This window comes from Bombina bombina, chromosome 6 (assembly GCF_027579735.1).
Source record: "Bombina bombina isolate aBomBom1 chromosome 6, aBomBom1.pri, whole genome shotgun sequence".
In the NCBI taxonomy this organism is placed as follows: Eukaryota; Metazoa; Chordata; class Amphibia; order Anura; family Bombinatoridae; genus Bombina; species Bombina bombina.
Genome location: NC_069504.1, coordinates 499,436,649 through 499,455,007, shown reverse-complemented (window position 1 = coordinate 499,455,007; position 18,359 = coordinate 499,436,649). Strand labels below are relative to the sequence as shown.

General features: G+C 39.2%; 1 protein-coding gene across 1 annotated transcript in view; it reads right to left on the bottom strand.

Moving 5' to 3' along the window:
• LOC128664485 (myosin-2 heavy chain-like) overlaps window positions 1-18,359 on the bottom strand; it is a 69,429-nt gene that overhangs the window by 4,565 nt on the left and 46,505 nt on the right. Inside the window, exons 9-10 of the mRNA XM_053719309.1 lie at window positions 18,206-18,313; window positions 6,510-6,608 (exon numbers count right to left, since the gene is read on the bottom strand). Coding sequence (XP_053575284.1) covers window positions 6,510-6,608; window positions 18,206-18,313 — 207 coding nt within the window. The remainder of the gene's footprint in view (window positions 1-6,509; window positions 6,609-18,205; window positions 18,314-18,359) is intronic.

Below are 18,359 nucleotides of genomic sequence, written 5' to 3'. Positions count from 1 at the left end.
CACTTTATTTAAGTCTCATTATTTATTGCTTCTGGTTGCTAGAAGCTTGTTCACTGGCATTTTTTCCCATTCCTGAAACTGTCATTTAAGGAATTTGATCAATTTTGCTTTATTTGTTGTTTTTTCTATTACATATTGCAAGATGTCCCACGTTGCAACTGAGTCAGAAGATACTACTGGAAAATCGCTGCCTGGTGCTGGAACTACCAAAGCTAAGTGTATCTGCTGTAAACTTTTGGTAGTTGTTCCTCCAGCTGTTGTTTGTATTAAATGTCATGACAAACTTGTTAATGCAGAAAATATTTCCTTTAGTAAAGTACCATTACCTGTTGCAGTTCCATCAACATCTAATGTTCAGAGTGTTCCTGATAACATAAGAGATTTTGTTTCTGAATCCATTAAGAAGGCTATGTCTGTTATTCCTCCTTCTGGTAAACATAAAAAGTCTTTTAAAACTTCTCTTTATACAGATGAATTTTTAAATGAACATCATCATTCTGATTCTAATGATTCTTCTGATACAGAGGATTCTGTCTCAGAGGTTGATGCTGATAAATCGTCATATTTATTTAAAATGGAATTTATCCGTTCTTTACTTAAAGAAGTCCTAATTGCATTAGAAATTGAGGATTCTGGTCCTCTTGATACTAAATCTAAACGTTTAGACAAGGTCTTTAGATCTCCTGTTGTTATTCCAGAAGTTTTTCCTGTTCCTGGTGCTATTTCTGAAGTAATTTCCAGAGAATGGAATAATTTGGGTAATTCATTTACTCCTTCTAAACGTTTTAAGCAATTATATCCTGTACCGTCCGACAGATTAGAGTTTTGGGACAAAATCCCTAAAGTTGATGGGGCTATTTCTACCCTTGCTAAACGTACTACTATTCCTACGGCAGATGGTACTTCCTTTAAGGATCCTTTAGATAGGAAAATTTAATCCTTTCTAAGAAAAGCTTATCTGTGTTCAGGTAATCTTCTTAGACCTGCTATATCATTGGCTGATGTTGCTGCAGCTTCAACTTTTTGGTTGGAAACTTTAGCGCAACAAGTAACAGATCATGATTCTCATAATATTATTATTCTTCTTCAACATGCTAATAATTTTATCTGTGATGCCATTTTTGATATTATCAGAGTTGATGTCAGGTTTATGTCTCTAGCTATTTTAGCTAGAAGAGCTTTATGGCTTAAAACTTGGAATGCTGATATGTCTTCTAAATCGACTCTACTTTCCCTTTCTTTCCAGGGTAATAAATTATTTGGTTCTCAGTTGGATTCTATTATCTCAACTGTTACTGGTGGGAAAGGAACTTTTTTACCACAGGATAAAAAATCTAAAGGTAAAAACAGGGCTAATAATCGTTTTCGTTCCTTTCGTTTCAACAAAGAACAAAAGCCTGATCCTTCATCCTCAGGAGCAGTTTCAGTTTGGAAACCATCTCCAGTCTGGAATAAATCCAAGCCTTCTAGAAAAGCAAAGCCAGCTTCTAAGTCCACATGAAGGTGCGGCCCTCATTCCAGCTCAGCTGGTAGGGGGCAGATTACGTTTTTTCAAAGAAATTTGGATCAATTCTGTTCACAATCTTTGGATTCAGAACATTGTTTCAGAAGGGTACAGAATTGGTTTCTAGATAAGACCTCCTGCAAAGAGATTTTTTCTTTCCTGTGTCCCAGTAAACCCAGTGAAAGCTCAAGCATTTCTGAAATGTGTTTCAGATCTAGAGTTGGCTGGAGTAATTATGCCAGTTCCAGTTTTGGAACAGGGGCTGGGGTTTTATTCGAATCTCTTCATTGTACCCAAGAAGGAGAATTCCTTCAGACCAGTTCTGGATCTAAAAATATTGAATCGTTATGTAAGGATACCAACATTCAAAATGGTAACTGTAAGGACTATATTGCCTTTTATTCAGCAAGGGCATTATATGTCTACAATAGATTTACAGGATGCATATCTGCATATTCCGATTCATCCAGCTCACTATCAGTTCCTGAGATTCTCTTTCCTGGACAAGCATTACCAGTTTGTGGCTCTGCCGTTTGGCCTAGCTACAGCTCCAAGAATTTTTACAAGGTTCTCGGTGCCCTTCTGTCTGTAATCAGAGAACAGGGTATTGTGGTATTTCCTTATTTGGACGATATCTTGGTACTTGCTCAGTCTTCACATTTAGCAGAATCTCATACGAATCGACTTGTGTTGTTTCTTCAAGATCATGGTTGGAGGATCAATTCACTAAAAAGTTCATTGATTCCTCAGACAAGGGTAACCTTTTTAGGATTCCAGATAGATTCAGTGTCCATGACTCTGTCTTTGACAGACAAGAGACGTCTAAAATTGATTTCAGCTTGTCGAAACCTTCAGTCACAATCATTCCCTTCGGTAGCCTTATGCATGGAAATTCTAGGTCTTATGACTGCTGCATCGGACGCGATCCCCTTGGCTCGTTTTCACATGCAACCTCTTCAGCTCTGTATGCTGAACCAATGGTGCAGGGATTACACAAAGATATCTCAATTAATATCTTTAAAACCGATTGTCCGACATTCTCTGACGTGGTGGACAGATCACCATCGTTTAATTCAGGGGGCTTCTTTTGTTCTTCCGACCTGGACTATAATCTCAACAGATGCAAGTCTTACAGGTTGGGGAGCTGTGTGGAGGTCTCTGACGGCACAAGGTGTTTGGGAATCTCAGGAGGTGAGATTACCGATCAATATTTTGGAACTCCGTGCAATTTTCAGAGCTCTTCAGTCTTGGCCTCTTCTGAAGAGAGAGTCGTTCATTTGTTTTCAGACAGACAATGTCACAACTGTGGCATACATCAATCATCAAGGAGGGACTCACAGTCCTCTGGCTATGAAAGAAGTATCTCGAATTCTGGTTTGGGCGGAATCCAGCTCCTGTCTAATCTCTGCGGTTCATATCCCAGGTATAGACAATTGGGAAGCGGATTATCTCAGTCGCCAAACGTTGCATCCGGGCGAATGGTCTCTTCACCCAGAGGTATTTCTTCAGATTGTTCAAATGTGGGAACTCCCAGAAATAGATTTGATGGCTTCTCATCTAAACAAGAAACTTCCCAGGTATCTGTCCAGATCCCGGGATCCTCAGGCGGAGGCAGTGGATGCATTATCACTTCCTTGGAAGTATCATCCTGCCTATATCTTTCCGCCTCTAGTGCTTCTTCCAAGAGTAATCTCCAAGATTCTGAAGGAATGCTCGTTTGTTCTGCTGGTAGCTCCAGCATGGCCTCACAGGTTTTGGTATGCGGATCTTGTCCGGATGGCCTCTTGCCAGCCGTGGACTCTTCCGTTAAGACCAGACCTTCTGTAACAAGGTCCTTTCTTCCATCAGGATCTCAAATCCTTAAATTTAAAGGTATGGAGATTGAACGCTTGATTCTTGGTCAAAGAGGTTTCTCTGACTCTGTGATTAATACTATGTTACAGGCTCGTAAATCTGTATCTAGAGAGATATATTATAGAGTCTGGAAGACTTATATTTCTTGGTGTCTTTCTCATCATTTTTCCTGGCATTCTTTTAGAATTCCGAGAATTTTACAGTTTCTTCAGGATGGTTTAGATAAAGGTTTGTCCGCAAGTTCCTTGAAAGGACAAATCTCTGCTCTTTCTGTTCTTTTTCACAGAAAGATTGCTAATCTTCCTGATATTCATTGTTTTGTACAAGCTTTGGTTCGTATAAAACCTGTCATTAAGTCAATTTCTCCTCCTTGGAGTTTGAATTTGGTTCTGAGGGCTCTTCAAGCTCCTCCTTTTGAACCCATGCATTCATTGGACATTAAATTACTTTCTTGGAAAGTTTTGTTCCTTTTGGCCATCTCTTCTGCCAGAAGAGTATCTGAATTATCTGCTCTTTCTTGTGAGTCTCCTTTTCTGATTTTTCATCAGGATAAGGCGGTGTTGCGAACTTCTTTTGAATTTTTACCTAAGGTTGTGAATTCCAACAACATTAGTAGAGAAATTGTGGTTCCTTCATTATGTCCTAATCCTAAGAATTCTAAGGAGAAATCGTTGCATTCTTTGGATGTTGTTAGAGCTTTGAAATATTATGTTGAGGCTACTAAGTCTTTCCGTAAGACTTCTAGTCTATTTGTCATCTTTTCCGGTTCTAGGAAAGGTCGGAAAGCTTCTGCCATTTCTTTGGCATCTTGGTTGAAATCCTTAATTCACCATGCTTATGTCGAGTCGGGTAAAACTCTGCCTCAAAGGATTACAGCTCATTCTACTAGGTCAGTTTCTACTTCCTGGGCGTTTAGGAATGAGGCTTCGGTTGATCAGATTTGCAAAGCAGCAACTTGGTCCTCTTTGCATACTTTTACTAAATTCTACCATTTTGATGTGTTTTCTTCTTCTGAAGCAGTTTTTGGTAGAAAAGTACTTCAGGCAGCGGTTTCAATTTGAATCTTTTGCTTATGTTTTCATTAAACTTTATTTTGGGTGTGGATTATTTTCAGCAGGAATTGGCTGTCTTTATTTTATCCCTCCCTTTCTAGTGACTCTTGCGTGGAAAGATCCACATCTTGGGTAGTCATTATCCCATACGTCACTAGCTCATGGACTCTTGCTAATTACATGAAAGAAAACATAATTTATGTAAGAACTTACCTGATAAATTCATTTCTTTCATATTAGCAAGAGTCCATGAGGCCCACCCTTTTTGGTGGTTATGATTTTTTTGTATAAAGCACAACTATTCCAATTCCTTATTTTATATGCTTTCGCACTTTTTTATCACCCCACTTCTTGGCTATTCGTTAAACTGATTTGTGGGTGTGGTGAGGGGTGTATTTATAGGCATTTTGAGGTTTGGGAAACTTTGCCCCTCCTGGTAGGAATATATATCCCATACGTCACTAGCTCATGGACTCTTGCTAATATGAAAGAAATGAATTTATCAGGTAAGTTCTTACATAAATTATGTTTTTGCCCCACTGTATATATATATATATATATATATTAGTAGACAACCCAAAGTATTGATCTAGGCCCATTTTGGTATATTTCATGCCACCATTTCATGGCCAAATGCGATCAAATAAAATAAATCGTTAACTTTTTCATAAACTTTAGGTTTCTCACTGAAATTACAAACAACTTATGCAATTATGGCACAAATGGTTGTAAATGCTTCTCTGGGATCCCCTTTGTTTAGAAATAGCAGACATATATAGCTTTGGCATTACTTTTTGGTAATTAGAAGGATGCTAAATACCGCTGCGCACCACACTTGTATTATGCCTAGCAGTTAAAGGGTTAGGTAACTTGTAGGGTTAATTTTAGCTTTAGTGTAGAGATCAGCCTCCCATCTGACACATTACACCCCCTGATCCCTTCCTGACCCCCCTCAAACAGCTCTATTACCTCCCCCACTTCACAATTGTCCTTGCCATCTTAAGTACTGGCAGAAAGTCTGCCAGTATTAAAATAAAAAAATATATTTTTTTTATATATAAAACATTTTCTGTAGTGTAGCTGCACCCCCCTCAATACCCTCCTCCCTCCCCCTCCCCTGTCTGTGTTCAGATAGCTGCCAGTAGTGCAATCCTGTTCCTTCAGTAAAGGATAACAAGATAATTAAGCACATTTGATAATATAATTAAACTAAAAAGTTGTTAAACGTATGTTCTATCTGAATCATGAAATACATTTTTGGGGTTTCCTATTACTTTAATTAATCTGCTATTGTTAAATACGTACTTCTCTGCACGCAACAATAATTAAACCATGTTATGATTGCTATTTTATGTCCCTTTAAGAAACTATATTCATCAACAGTACAGTTATCTCTATTATATGGGTCTTCCAAGAAGTTGCCTTATGATAAAAGTGGACACGTTTTCTGATATTTCAGTCAGATCCTCTGTCTATTTTGGGAGCTCTACCATAGAAACAAATATGGTAATGAAACAAATGTTATGATGTTTTAGCAACTCACCGGATCACAGAGCAAAAATAGATGAATTGCCCCTTGGCTCACACCCGTCATTCTCCACCCAACCATCCACAAGGGACATTGTACTGGAATTGTTTTCCCTTAATGTGTTCCCAATTCCTTATTATATCAGCTGTATATTATTACTTTTATTGGAAATTGTTCCTTTTGGTTTATTACTTATTATTAAGTATTGGCATTTATGCATACACAGAGATAAGACACAAAGATCTACTCTTCTTGCAGGTTCATCTCATGTAAATTGTCATGTTCTTGAAAAAAATTGTTGGTGGTTTCAATTTGCAAAAAACACTTTTCACTTACAAAAATAAACCAAAAGGAATAATTTCTCACATTTAATATTTTGAAGCTAGTAAACGTGTCATTGGAAAACCATTATGGAGGGACACATTTTACAGTACAGTGTTTCTTTAAAAATCATGATTGCCACAATGTATTATTATATTTTATGTCAAAAGAAGCAAGTTTTTTACACCAACCCTAGTTTTATGGAATATCTGATTGAGAAAAAAGAAAACATTTCTATATTATTGTGTACCATTTCTGATTTTTCTGCAAGCTGCCTCTGCAGATTCCTGATATCATGTTCTTGGTCCTCCTCACCCATTTCATGTGCTTTAACGGAACTCAAAACGTTCTAAAGGAAAATAAGGAAAGGGTAAACATATAAATGTGATGCCTTCACTGCATCCATAGCCAGTAATTAGATAGTGCTTCCATTTAGAGGACAATAATGTTAAATACAATCTCATATAATGTAAACAAAAATTATGACTTACCAGATAATTTCCTTTCCTTCTGTACGGGGAGAGTACACAGCAGCATTCATTACTTTTGGGAATACAGAACCTGGCCAATAGGAGGAGGCATAGACACCCCAGCCAAAGGCTTAAATACCTCCCCCACTCCCCTCATCCCCCAGTCACTCTGCAGAGGGAACAAGGAACAGTAGGAGAAATATCAGGGTGAAAAAGGTGCCAGAAGAAAAACAATATAAATTTAGGCCGCCTTCTGGAGAGAACGGGTGGGGAGCTGTGGACTCTCCCTGTATCGAAAGAAAAGAAATTATCAGGTAAGTCATCATTTTAGTTTTCCTTCTAAATACAGGGAGAGTCCACAGCTGCATTCATTACTTTTGGGAAAACAATACCCAAGCTATAGAGGACACTGAATGCTAACGGGGGTAACAAGAATGCGGCCCATCTGCGGGCACCACAGCCTGAAAAATTTTCCCAGCTCCTGAAAACCGCTTCAACAGCAGCAAAAGACCTCAAGAAAAACATAAAGGAACAGAAACAGGTAACTAGATCTGTTTAGGAGCTTACATATCCTGGCAGAAGTGACAGGTGAGACCACCCGTAACCGCACATCTGTTAGACAGCCAGGTTAACCCTCAGGCTAAGAACAAGTCATCCTATCAAGAACTGGCCTTTTTCCAGGACACCCTGGAGAGCCCAGAGAGAACCTCAAGAAGAAAAATAAATCATAGAGAACAAACACCCCCCCTCCCCACCAAACCAGTGGGGGGAAGTCCGTCAACCCAAAAAGGTAAACTAGGGACCAGCTACCAGCTGCGGAAAGGACTGACACCCATCCGAAAAACCCCTTACACAATATAACAAAATACCAAGGGCGAAGACCCTGTCCAACTCCATAATAAGGAGCCCCCAAAATGGAGAAGACCAACCACGAAAACGAGTCAAAGCACAATAAAAGCAGCATCAGGAACCCTGATGTCCTCCCCTGACAGACTGAATCAATCCAGAGATGTGATATAGTTAAAGGAAACAAGGAAGAATAAACTTCCCCAGCACCGAAGGATCCAGAGATCTACGTATGAATCCCTGACCACGATCCCCTGAAGGATAAGACTAGGATAGGCACGAATGCCCAGAGAACATAGATCGGATCCCACCAAAGGTACAGCTGTGAAAGGACAAACCAAAGGAGAGTCCCTCGACCCCCTGATGAACTCTCAGAGTCAGCAAAAGGATCAACTGAGAAAAAAACCCAACTGGAAAACTCAGAAGACCAGGTCCTATGAGTAGAAAGAGTGACCTAAGACTTCAAAGAGAAAACAGAAGGAAAACCAGAAGACTCCACATCCATGGAAGAGATAAACCAAACTGTCCCAGTATATCAGAGGTATTTCCCTGCAGACAGGCGACCGGAGCAGCCTAACCAGCATCTCTGAAATCTGGAATAGATAGCAATATGCCAAGCCGAAAAATCGGACTGTTAACATCCCCTACCCACAGTCTCCATGAAGGACTGAAGGAAAACAGCAGAACAAGCCTATAAAGTATTCTAACTCCAAAGGCCTAGGAGACTTCCTGTCTGAAATCAAACAAAATCAAGGACCACCCAGGATTCTAAATCAGCACAGCTAGGTTCAAAATCCCAATCCTCTGGTTGTTGGGTGGTTAAGCTATTCACCGGACCCATAGTGCTTGCTTCCAGGAACACCATTCCAAAACTAACTGGAAAGTATAAGAGAGATTCTTTAAAACTCCTAGCTGGCGATGGAGAAACCAGAACCGCCAAAATAGGAGCACCAAAACATAGAAACATAGAATTTGACGGTAGATAAGAACCAAAAAGGCCCATCAAGTCTACCCATATTACATGTTACTTTTTCCTTAGGATAGCCTTGTGCATGTCCCAGGCATTTTTAAATTCCTTTACAGTCTTTGTGTTTACCACCTCAAATGGAAGTTTATTCCATGAATCCACCACCCTTTCTGTAAAAAAATGTTTCCTCAAATTTCTCCTGAATCTACTACCCTCTAACTTTCGATTGTGACCCCTTGTTTTGGCATTTATTTTTTTGTGAAAAATGCTTTCAGCTTCTATTTTATTAAGTCCCTTCATATATTTGAAGGTTTCTATCATGTCACCTCTTTCCCTTCTATCCTCTAAACTATACATATTTAGATCATAGAGTCTTTCTTTGTACGTTTTATATTTTAGACCATGTACCATTTTAGTAGCCCTCCTTTGGACAGCTTCTAGTTTATTTATATCTTTCTGAAGATATGGTCTCCAGAACTGTACACAGTATTCCATATTTGGTCTAACTAATGATCTGTAAAGTGGCATAAGAACCTTGCTATTTCTGCTACTAAAACCTCTTCCAATGCAACCAAGCATTTGACTGGCCTTGCTGGCTGCACTGCGGCATTGTGTACCAAATTTTAAATCATCTGAAATAATAATTCCCAAATCCCTTTCTTCTTTAATTACAGTCAGTAATGTACCATTTAGACTATAATTGGCCTTTAGGTTTTTGGATCCTATATGCATAATTTTGCTCTTGGTAATATTACATTTCAGATCCCACCAGAACCCAAAGGAAACAGGATAATGTATAGAAACCCCCCTAGATCCCAGAAAGCTAAGATCAGAACGAGGTTATGAAAACAATATGGTCCCTAGGACCCTGATTTCCACAACGTGATGTAGGACCCTCAAGAGGAAGAAGAAATAAGCTCTACATAGAGAGCAGCAAGCCAAAAAGAACCCCTATGGAGCACCAATAGAGGGGGAATTACACCCCTGAGAAAAGGAAAAATGATTCCAAAAAGTCCCCTGTCCTCCCCTCCTCAAGAGAGGCAAAACTTAGTTCCTAATGAAAATCTGCCACAGCAGAATTCAAACTCCAAGGCACAGCTTTGCAAAGCAGTGAATTAACTCGTAGGCCACTTGGACTGCATACGATCCAATATCAGATGCCCCAACCAAGATGATATAACCAGCCTGACCTCCAGGATAGAAGGACTTCCGCTGGACTGAAAAACAACCTCTTGAGAGAAGAAAGGAAAGAGGTAACTAGTACCCAAAGAAGACCAGCCTGCTATCAGGATACAACATATCTGTACAACTGCAAAAGAACAGCGAAACTATACCCAACCAGGACCAACCCGATATGAAGGATACAACATAGCTGTTCAAGGATCAAACGGAAAGTGCCAGAAAAATGAGAATAATAAACAGAAACATAGAAGCTCCGAAGCTTAAATATAGTCTCGGACATATCGAGGGAACAACACCAGAGACAACCTATTTTTTATAGAACTTCCACCGGAAGATTCCATCCATCGCGACATAAAAATCGCTAATACCAGAATTCCAGAGCAAAAAGTCTTCCTAAGCAGAGCTTCAACATAATCTCAAAAAATAACAGGAAAATAAAACTTTATCCTAACCGGATTAGAAAAGAAAATAGGCAAGCGTACACAAGAGAGAGCCCCAGGGAAAGTAGAACCGACAGGGCCCACCCGTCATGCGAAAAAATTCCTTCCTCAAGAGCTCCGAACTAGTAATCTGATAAAAAAACAAAGAATTACAATATAAAGACGATAAGGAATAGGATCACCATCCCTCCAGTCGTCTAAACAAGCTCGCTATCTGAATCAGCAGACTGAGATTCAGCTGACGAATCAGAAATAGGATCCTCCAACATCGCCAAAACTTCTCTCAAAGTACATGCAGACGAGCCATTCTAAATTTAAAAGCAGCACCTCTGATGTCTCAGAGGACACCGCATCCCCAGAAGACTGATCAGATACCAAAGTCCTCTTACATGCCGGACCTTGGGCAGGATTACATGGATTAAGTCTTTGCTTGCACGTAGCCGGAAGATGCAAATGCGCTAAGGCCAGAGAAATGGCCATGCGAAACCGTGCAGTAACCTCTGGTGGAAAAAGGCCTCTTTCAGTAACGGTAGGCAGGGCAACCGCCTGTGTAGTAACAGAAGATGTTAGGGAACGCAACTCACGGGATGCCGAATCCTCAGAGGCGGATGGCTCAACATGGGAAGATGAGAACACTCTATTGCGGCATACGGAACATAATTGAGAGGGCTGGGTTACCCGGGCCTCCTCACAATAAAAACAGGTATCAAAATCTGAATCAAGGTAAACCCCCTCTAACATATCAGAATTTTCCATAACTCCACTAAGTAGATTATGGTAATAAAAAAACAACTGGCACCTTATTCCCCCAATGGCTGGGGCACTCACCACCTCCTATGACCCAGACAGGTAGAGAAAACGGATCCTCTCCGCAGTCGCACGGTCAGGAATACGGAAATGGGAAACAAAAACGTGACCACACCCGGTTACGTGGTGCAACGTGCAGGATTTACTCCCGCTAAGAAAAGCGGGCCAGCTCATAAAAACTGTGCAGCTCGAAAATAACCTGTACGTTCCGTAAAAGCCTATGAGCCCCAAACGTCACTTACACAAAAGCAGTCAAAATCACATTACAAACATAAGTACAGCCCCCACTGTTCAATAATCCCCCTCTGGAGATATTAACCCTTTATTCCATAAAGATAAAGGAGTCCCACTGAGACCCATCTTCTAACGTAACAAGCATGTAAAAAGTGAAACGGTCTTACCGGAATCTATGCCGTGGAACAGCAACACGGTCCTTTAAGTTTGACAGATGGTAGCAGCGCTTCTGACATGGCCTTGAGTTCAGAAAAGCAGGCAGCGAAACTTGTCAACGCTGATTGCTTATGGAGCTGTTAATATGAGTCGGGATGGTTTCGCAGAAAGGCTCTCCCTGCATCTCCGGACTCTAACTTTCATCAATGCTCTCACTGAGAGGCTGACAGGACTACTTAAAACTCCAGTCCCATCTCGAAGAGTACTACCCTCCGTAAGAGACTACTCCGTAATCTTCCGACACTTCTCTGCCAACCTCCTGTGACGAAAGGCAAAGAATGACTGGGGGATGAGGGAAGTGGGGGAGGTATTTAAGCCTTTGGCTGGGGTGTCTTTGCCTCCTCCTGGTGGCCAGATTCTGTATTTCCCAAAAGTAATTAATGCAGCTGTGGACTCTCCCTGTATTTAGAAGGAAATCAAGCTTGTTTTCCTTTAAAGGGACATTGTACACTAGATTTTTCTGTGCATGTGATGTAGATGATCCATATATATAGCCCATCTGGGGGTGTTTTTGTAAAAATGTATAGTTTTGCTTATATTTAAATAACATTGTGCTGATTTTAACTTACCAAGCCCCAGAGTTTTATATGTATACTGATGTATACAGACTTTATATTGATTCTGCTTGTATAATGGGTCTATTCATATGCAGGGGAGGGTCTGCTCTCAGTCCCTTTCAGTGGGTGTCCCAGACTAACCTCATCAACAGTGCTAAATTGGGAGCTTCTAAGTAAGTTTTTAAAAGGTTTTATACAGGTTTTTTTTATATTAGTATCTATGCATATTATTCTTTATAGTACAAATCCACAAGTGTTTGTGCACAATTCTCTTCTTGTAGATAGCTCATTGACAATCAGACCTTCACAGAACTACCAAACCGAAAAGAAAATTGGTATGAAACTACGTTCTATCTAAAGACAAATAACTATTGTTTCATTTTTTAAATAATTTTTCTATAGCAAACATAGTTACATCTAAATGGGAGTCTATATTTCCTAAATATTATAACAAGCAATTCACTTCAAATCCCTCAATCATCCAAATTTAGGATTTGATATCAATCTTTTACAATAAAATTAGTCATTAAAGGGACAGTAAACAACCAAAAAATCTTTCATGATTCAGGTGGAGAATACAATTTTAAACAGCATTCCAATTTACTTCTATTATCTAATTTGCTTCATTCTTTAGATATCCTTTGCTGAAGAAATAGCAATGCACATGGGTGAGCCAATCACACGGGGCATCTATGTACAGCCACCAATCTGCAATTAATAAGCCTATCCAGATATGCTTTTCAGCAAAGGATATCAAGAGAATGAAGCAACATAGATAATAGAAGTAAATTACAAAATTGTTTAAAATTGCATTCTCTTTCTAAATCATGAAAGAAAACATTTGGGTGTAATGTCCCTTTAAACATTAGAAGATAAAACGTATGTAAGGTTTCAGTTTGTAACATCTTGTACTTTATGCACAAAATGACCATGAATAAAACTTCTACTTAATAAAATATTAGGTACATTTCAAAACTACATAAAATTCTAATTCCAGAGAGAGGTGAGTGCACTCACACTATGGCCCGTAGTTATCAAGGTCTGTCGGACCTGATCCGACAGTGCAGATCAGGTCCAACAGACCTTGCTGAATACGGCGAGCAATACGCTCGCCGTATTCAGCATTGCACCAGCAGCTCACAAGAGCTGCTGGTGCAACGCCGCCCCCTGCAGACTCGCGGCCAATAGGCCGCCAGCAGGGGGGTGTCAATCAACCCGATCGTACTCGATCGGGTTAATTTCCGGCGATGTCTGTCCGCCTGCTCAGAGCAGGCGGACAGGTTATGGAGCAGCGGTCTTTGTGACTGCTACTTCATAACTGCTGTTTCTGGCGAGCCTGCAGGCTCGCAAGAAACACGGGGCATCAAGCTCCATTCGGAGCTTGATAAATATGCCCCTATGTATGTATCACAGATGATGGGCTATAGATTCACAGATACTCATTCGGCTGCAAAGGGCCTTGTTGTTGTCTGAAATTAATTAAAGGGAAAGTAAAGTAAATTAAATGCTCATGATTTAGTTAGAGCATCTAATTGAAAAATGTTTTCAATTTACTTCTATTTAAAAAAAAAACTTGCTTTGTATAATTTGTTGAAGAGTAAAGCTAGGTAGGCTGATAGGAGCTCAGGAGCGTGCACGTGTCTTTACCATTCTATGGCAGCAGTGTTTGCAACTATGTATAACATTGCTAGAAACATTGTTGCAGACACTGCTGTCAGATGGCTAAAGACATATGCATTCTCCTTTGTTTAACTAGGATTGTCTTTAACAAAGCATAGCAAGAGAACTAAGCAAAGTGGTTGAAAACTACATGCTCTATTACATTCTTTTAAATTTAGTTTTGACTCTACTGTCCCTTTAATTTCATTATTGGTTAACATGTATAGTTGTGCTAAGTGCCCCAGTACATAATATCCCCCACAGCAAATGAGACCCACTAGCAACTTGGAAAAACAATAATGACAATGCAACACTTAGGATACACATTTGCAAAACAAGTGTTGTAAATGTTTGTAATTGTAAACTATTTGCATATCTGTCTTATAAAGGTAATGTGGTTTCACTGTAGAAAACTAGAACTGGCTCCTGCAGGCAGGAACAAAGTGCTGATTGTGGGTAATACAATGTATTCTGGGGGTGTGGTCAAAGTTTTTCATTCATGGTTGAGTTTCGTATCTTGTGGTTCAAGGCTGAGGTTGTCTTTTATATCTCTTGAACTTGTCCTTTGATTTCATATTCAAATTCAAAATTGTCTTTTTTGGCTTTAATGAAAGTTTTTTTCTGTTGATTTTCTTTCTTTTTGTGTGCATGTTATACACATCAACCTTAAAATGCACTTATGTTAAGATGTTGGACTTCTAATATTTATCATCTATAGACTGATACATATTTTGTTATGGTTTGGTGTTCCAAGCACTCTTTGTAGTGTTGATCTGCTCTCTATGGTGTGTATGTAGAAACTCAATGGAAGATGAGGCACTCACAGGTCTTAATAGATTCCAATAGTCAAAGCTTTATTTTAGTAAGATATCGGTCATAGGATTACATCAGTCAATGTTTCGGTCCTCGCAGGGACCTTTGTCAAGACTGTATCAGTAAATTACTGTGCTTTATGTTCAAAATAATAAACATAAAGCACAGGATTTTACTGATACAAAGACGGATATCTTGCTAAAAATAAAGCTTTAAATATTGGAATCTATTAACTACCTGCGAGTGTCTCTTCTTCCATTGAGTTTCTCTCTCTCTCTCTCAATCTCTCTCTCCTGAGACTGCCTCTTATCTCAGTGCTTTTTACAATCTTGCAGCCAATTAGTGCTGGTTCCTGCATAACCATTATCATTCTCCAAGGGAGTGAGCACAATGTTAACTACATGGCACACATGGACTAGTACTGTTTGGCTGTAAAAAACTAATACAAAGCACTGAGATAAGAGGCGGCTTGCAGCGGTTTAGAAATAGGCAGAGGTCTAGAGGTTATTAAAAATATTATTATAACAATATTGGTTATGCAAAGCTGAGGAATGGGTTATCTATCTTTTAAATAAAAATAAAAAAATCAAGTAGACTGTCCCTTTAAAACAGCATGAAAATGCAGTAATGGAATATAAATATGTGTTTAACTCCTATAAATGTAGAAACCCATTTTAATAGACAAAAAATAAGGTTTGTTTTCTACATTTTAAACTATTCTACACCTGGGTAGTATTTGCATTTTAATTCTGTAAAATGTAATTAACTTTCAATTAAACAAACACATAGAAACAAAAGCTATTTCTTTTTTCCCCCTAAAAGCTATTTAATTAATTTATTTTTTTACTTTAAAGTGAATGTAAATTTTGATGCTAAAGTGCCTAATTAATTCATCAAAATTTACATTTACTCGTGTTGTGAAAAAATACTTACCATTTAATCTTGACAGCCGCTCCAGCTTCCCCCGAGTCATCGCAAGCCAATTCTGACGTCAGATGGATCGGTCATCCTCCAATCACAGCTCCACCCCCCCCCCCGGGGGAATCAGTGTCTAATTCAACTCCGTGATTGAAGGAAGCCGGATTCCTCATTTTAGACCCAGGAAGAGGCTTTGCGATGGACGGAGGAAGCTGGAGCAGCTGCCGTATTCAGCATTGCACCAGCAGCTCACAAGAGCTGCTGGTGCAACGCCGCCCCCTGCAGACTCGCGGCCAATAGGCCGCCAGCAGGGGGGTGTCAATCAACCCGATCGTACTCGATCGGGTTGTATTGTGGCGATGTCTGTCCGTCTGCTCAGAGCAGGCGGACAGGTTATGGAGCAGCGGTCTTTGTGACCGCTGCTTCATAACTGCTGTTTCTGGCAAATCTGATGACTCGCCAGAAACACGGGGATCAAGCTCCATACGGAGCTTGATACATATGCCCCATATCAAGATACTGGACCTCATAACCAAGAGATTGCAGGGCCAGGGGTTTGATCTGAGGAGTGATGTGGGTATAGGGCTGTCAGGGGGCTAATCTGATGTTAGATATGAGCATGAGGCTGACAGTGAGGTTGTAGGGTTAGTGTTCCATCTGAGGTCTGTTTTGAAAGAGCTCATGTGTCTGATCTAGTCTAATCTGAACATGGAGCTGACAGAGAGAGAGCAGAACCAGGTGTGTGACTAAATGTCTGATGTGGGTGCTTGGCTGACGAAAGGGTTGCAGGTTCATGGTTTCAATTGAGGTCTATTTTGGATAAGGGACTGTAGATTTGAACTTGTGGGCATGGTGCTTGCAGAGAGACCACTGTGTAAAGGCTCTTATCTGAGGTCCAGTCTGAAGAAAATAAATAGACTAGCACTCTGGGTTACCTCATAGTATTACATTGGCACAATTGTCATAAAATGTGTCTTACCCTTGGTTTGAGGTCAATTATTCTTAATATAAATCTAAAGCTATATATGCTTGAAATGAGTCTTACAATTCTTTCACTCCAGTATCCAAGTCCAAAAATACTGCTTTAATTTTGCTAATCTAGTTTATTTATTTGGAATTAGATTGTTGTATATGTGGGCAAACAGCAATAACAGACTAACTGCCCCCACCCCAAGTCATTATAAAGTCTTAAATGTAGAAACAAAACATCAGATAACTTTCTGTGAATACTTGGAAAATGTTACTTTATATTTAAACTTTTTATTTTATATTTTTTAAAATAGTACTTATATTTAATGTTTAATATAACTGGTGCTTTTGTACAGGCTGGTCAAGGGCAGGATGATAGTTGCATGAATGATTCATGGCAAAGCATCAGAACACACTAAGGTAAGATGAAGACCAGTGGTTGTACACAGGGCAAGGAAAGGGGTAAAGGGGAATTTAAAAAAATAAAGGTAAGAATTGGAATTAGAAAATTAAGTCCCTTACCTGAACCCCCTGCAACCTTTATATTTAGCATTTTTGTTAAATTGTTCCACACCTACATTTTATGACCTAGTGGAGACACTGAAACCCGAGACCTGTAATTTAATTCACTAATTCAGGGGCATCTTTTCTTAAAATTAAGAATAAATTCAGGTTCAATATTTGCTAAACTATTAGAAAGGATGGGTGTATCAACTGCAATGGGGATAGGGACAGATTTAAGTGAAATTAATTGCAATTTATATTCAAATTTATTTGGTTGATATTTGCATTTTTAGTTCTGTGTGTAAAGGGTTCTTATACATAAGCCCTGCCTAAGGCCTCACTAACTCAAGAGTCACCACTCATCATAGACATTAAAAACAATGCACATTTTGCCATAAAGAATTACAGTCTAAAGGTGTATAATGCATGCAGAGGGTCATAAAGGAGCAATAACCACATATTTTATGTGCTAGAGAATTGCATTATTGAACTATTGCTTAAGAGGGGTTAAAAGCTCACTTGAAATCTGAACACAGTGACAGATTGGCAGTTCAGTTGCTGGTTCAGATCCGCATCAGTAGTGCATTGCTAGTCTAGTGCTGAAATTCTTTTCAGGGGTTAACAAAAGAGTTCTGTTCAATAGAACAATAATTCAATTCTTTAGCGCATTAGAGGGTTGTAATTTTGCTCCTCTATGTTTCTTAAATTTTAGTATAACCCATGCATATAAAAATATGACCTTAATAGAACATGAAACTCAAAAAATGTATTTCATGATTCAGATAGAGAATACAATTTTCAACAACTTTCAAATTTACTTCTATAATCTAATTTGTTTCATTCTCTTTGTATCATTTGTTGAAGGAGCAGCAATGCACTACTGGTTTCTAACTGAACACATGGGTGAGCCAATGACAATCGGTATATATATGCAGCCATCAATCAGCAGAAAGAACCTAGGTTCTTTGCTGCTCCTGAGCTTGCCTAGATAAATCTTTCAGCAAACGATAACAAGAGAAGGAAGCAAATTAAATAATAGAAGTAAATTGGAAAGTTGTTTAAAATTGCATCATCTATCCGAATCATTAAAGAACATTTTTGGGTTTCATGTCCCTTTCATGCCCCATTTAATTAAAATTTACAATTAAAACAGACAACTATTCCAAGTAAAATGTCACACTTTTCACACAAAGGTAGATTTAACTGCCACTAAGACGGCTGCTCCGTAACTTGTCCGCCACTCCCGATACGATCAATGCTTGTGCAATGTTAAATGCTGATAGTGTATGCTACAGCGAATCATGTCCGCCCGGCACTTGTTAAATCTTGTTAAAGTGTGTTATACCCTGAGCAAGATCAAGTACCTTCACCAGCTTGGAATTCTTTGCCCACTCTTCAGCAGATATCTCTTCCTTCGGAAGCTTTGCATAGGCTTTAGTCAGCTTATTCCTTTCTTTAAACAAACCCTTGAGCTGAAGAAATACATACGCATATGCTTAGTTACTAAATTATTACACA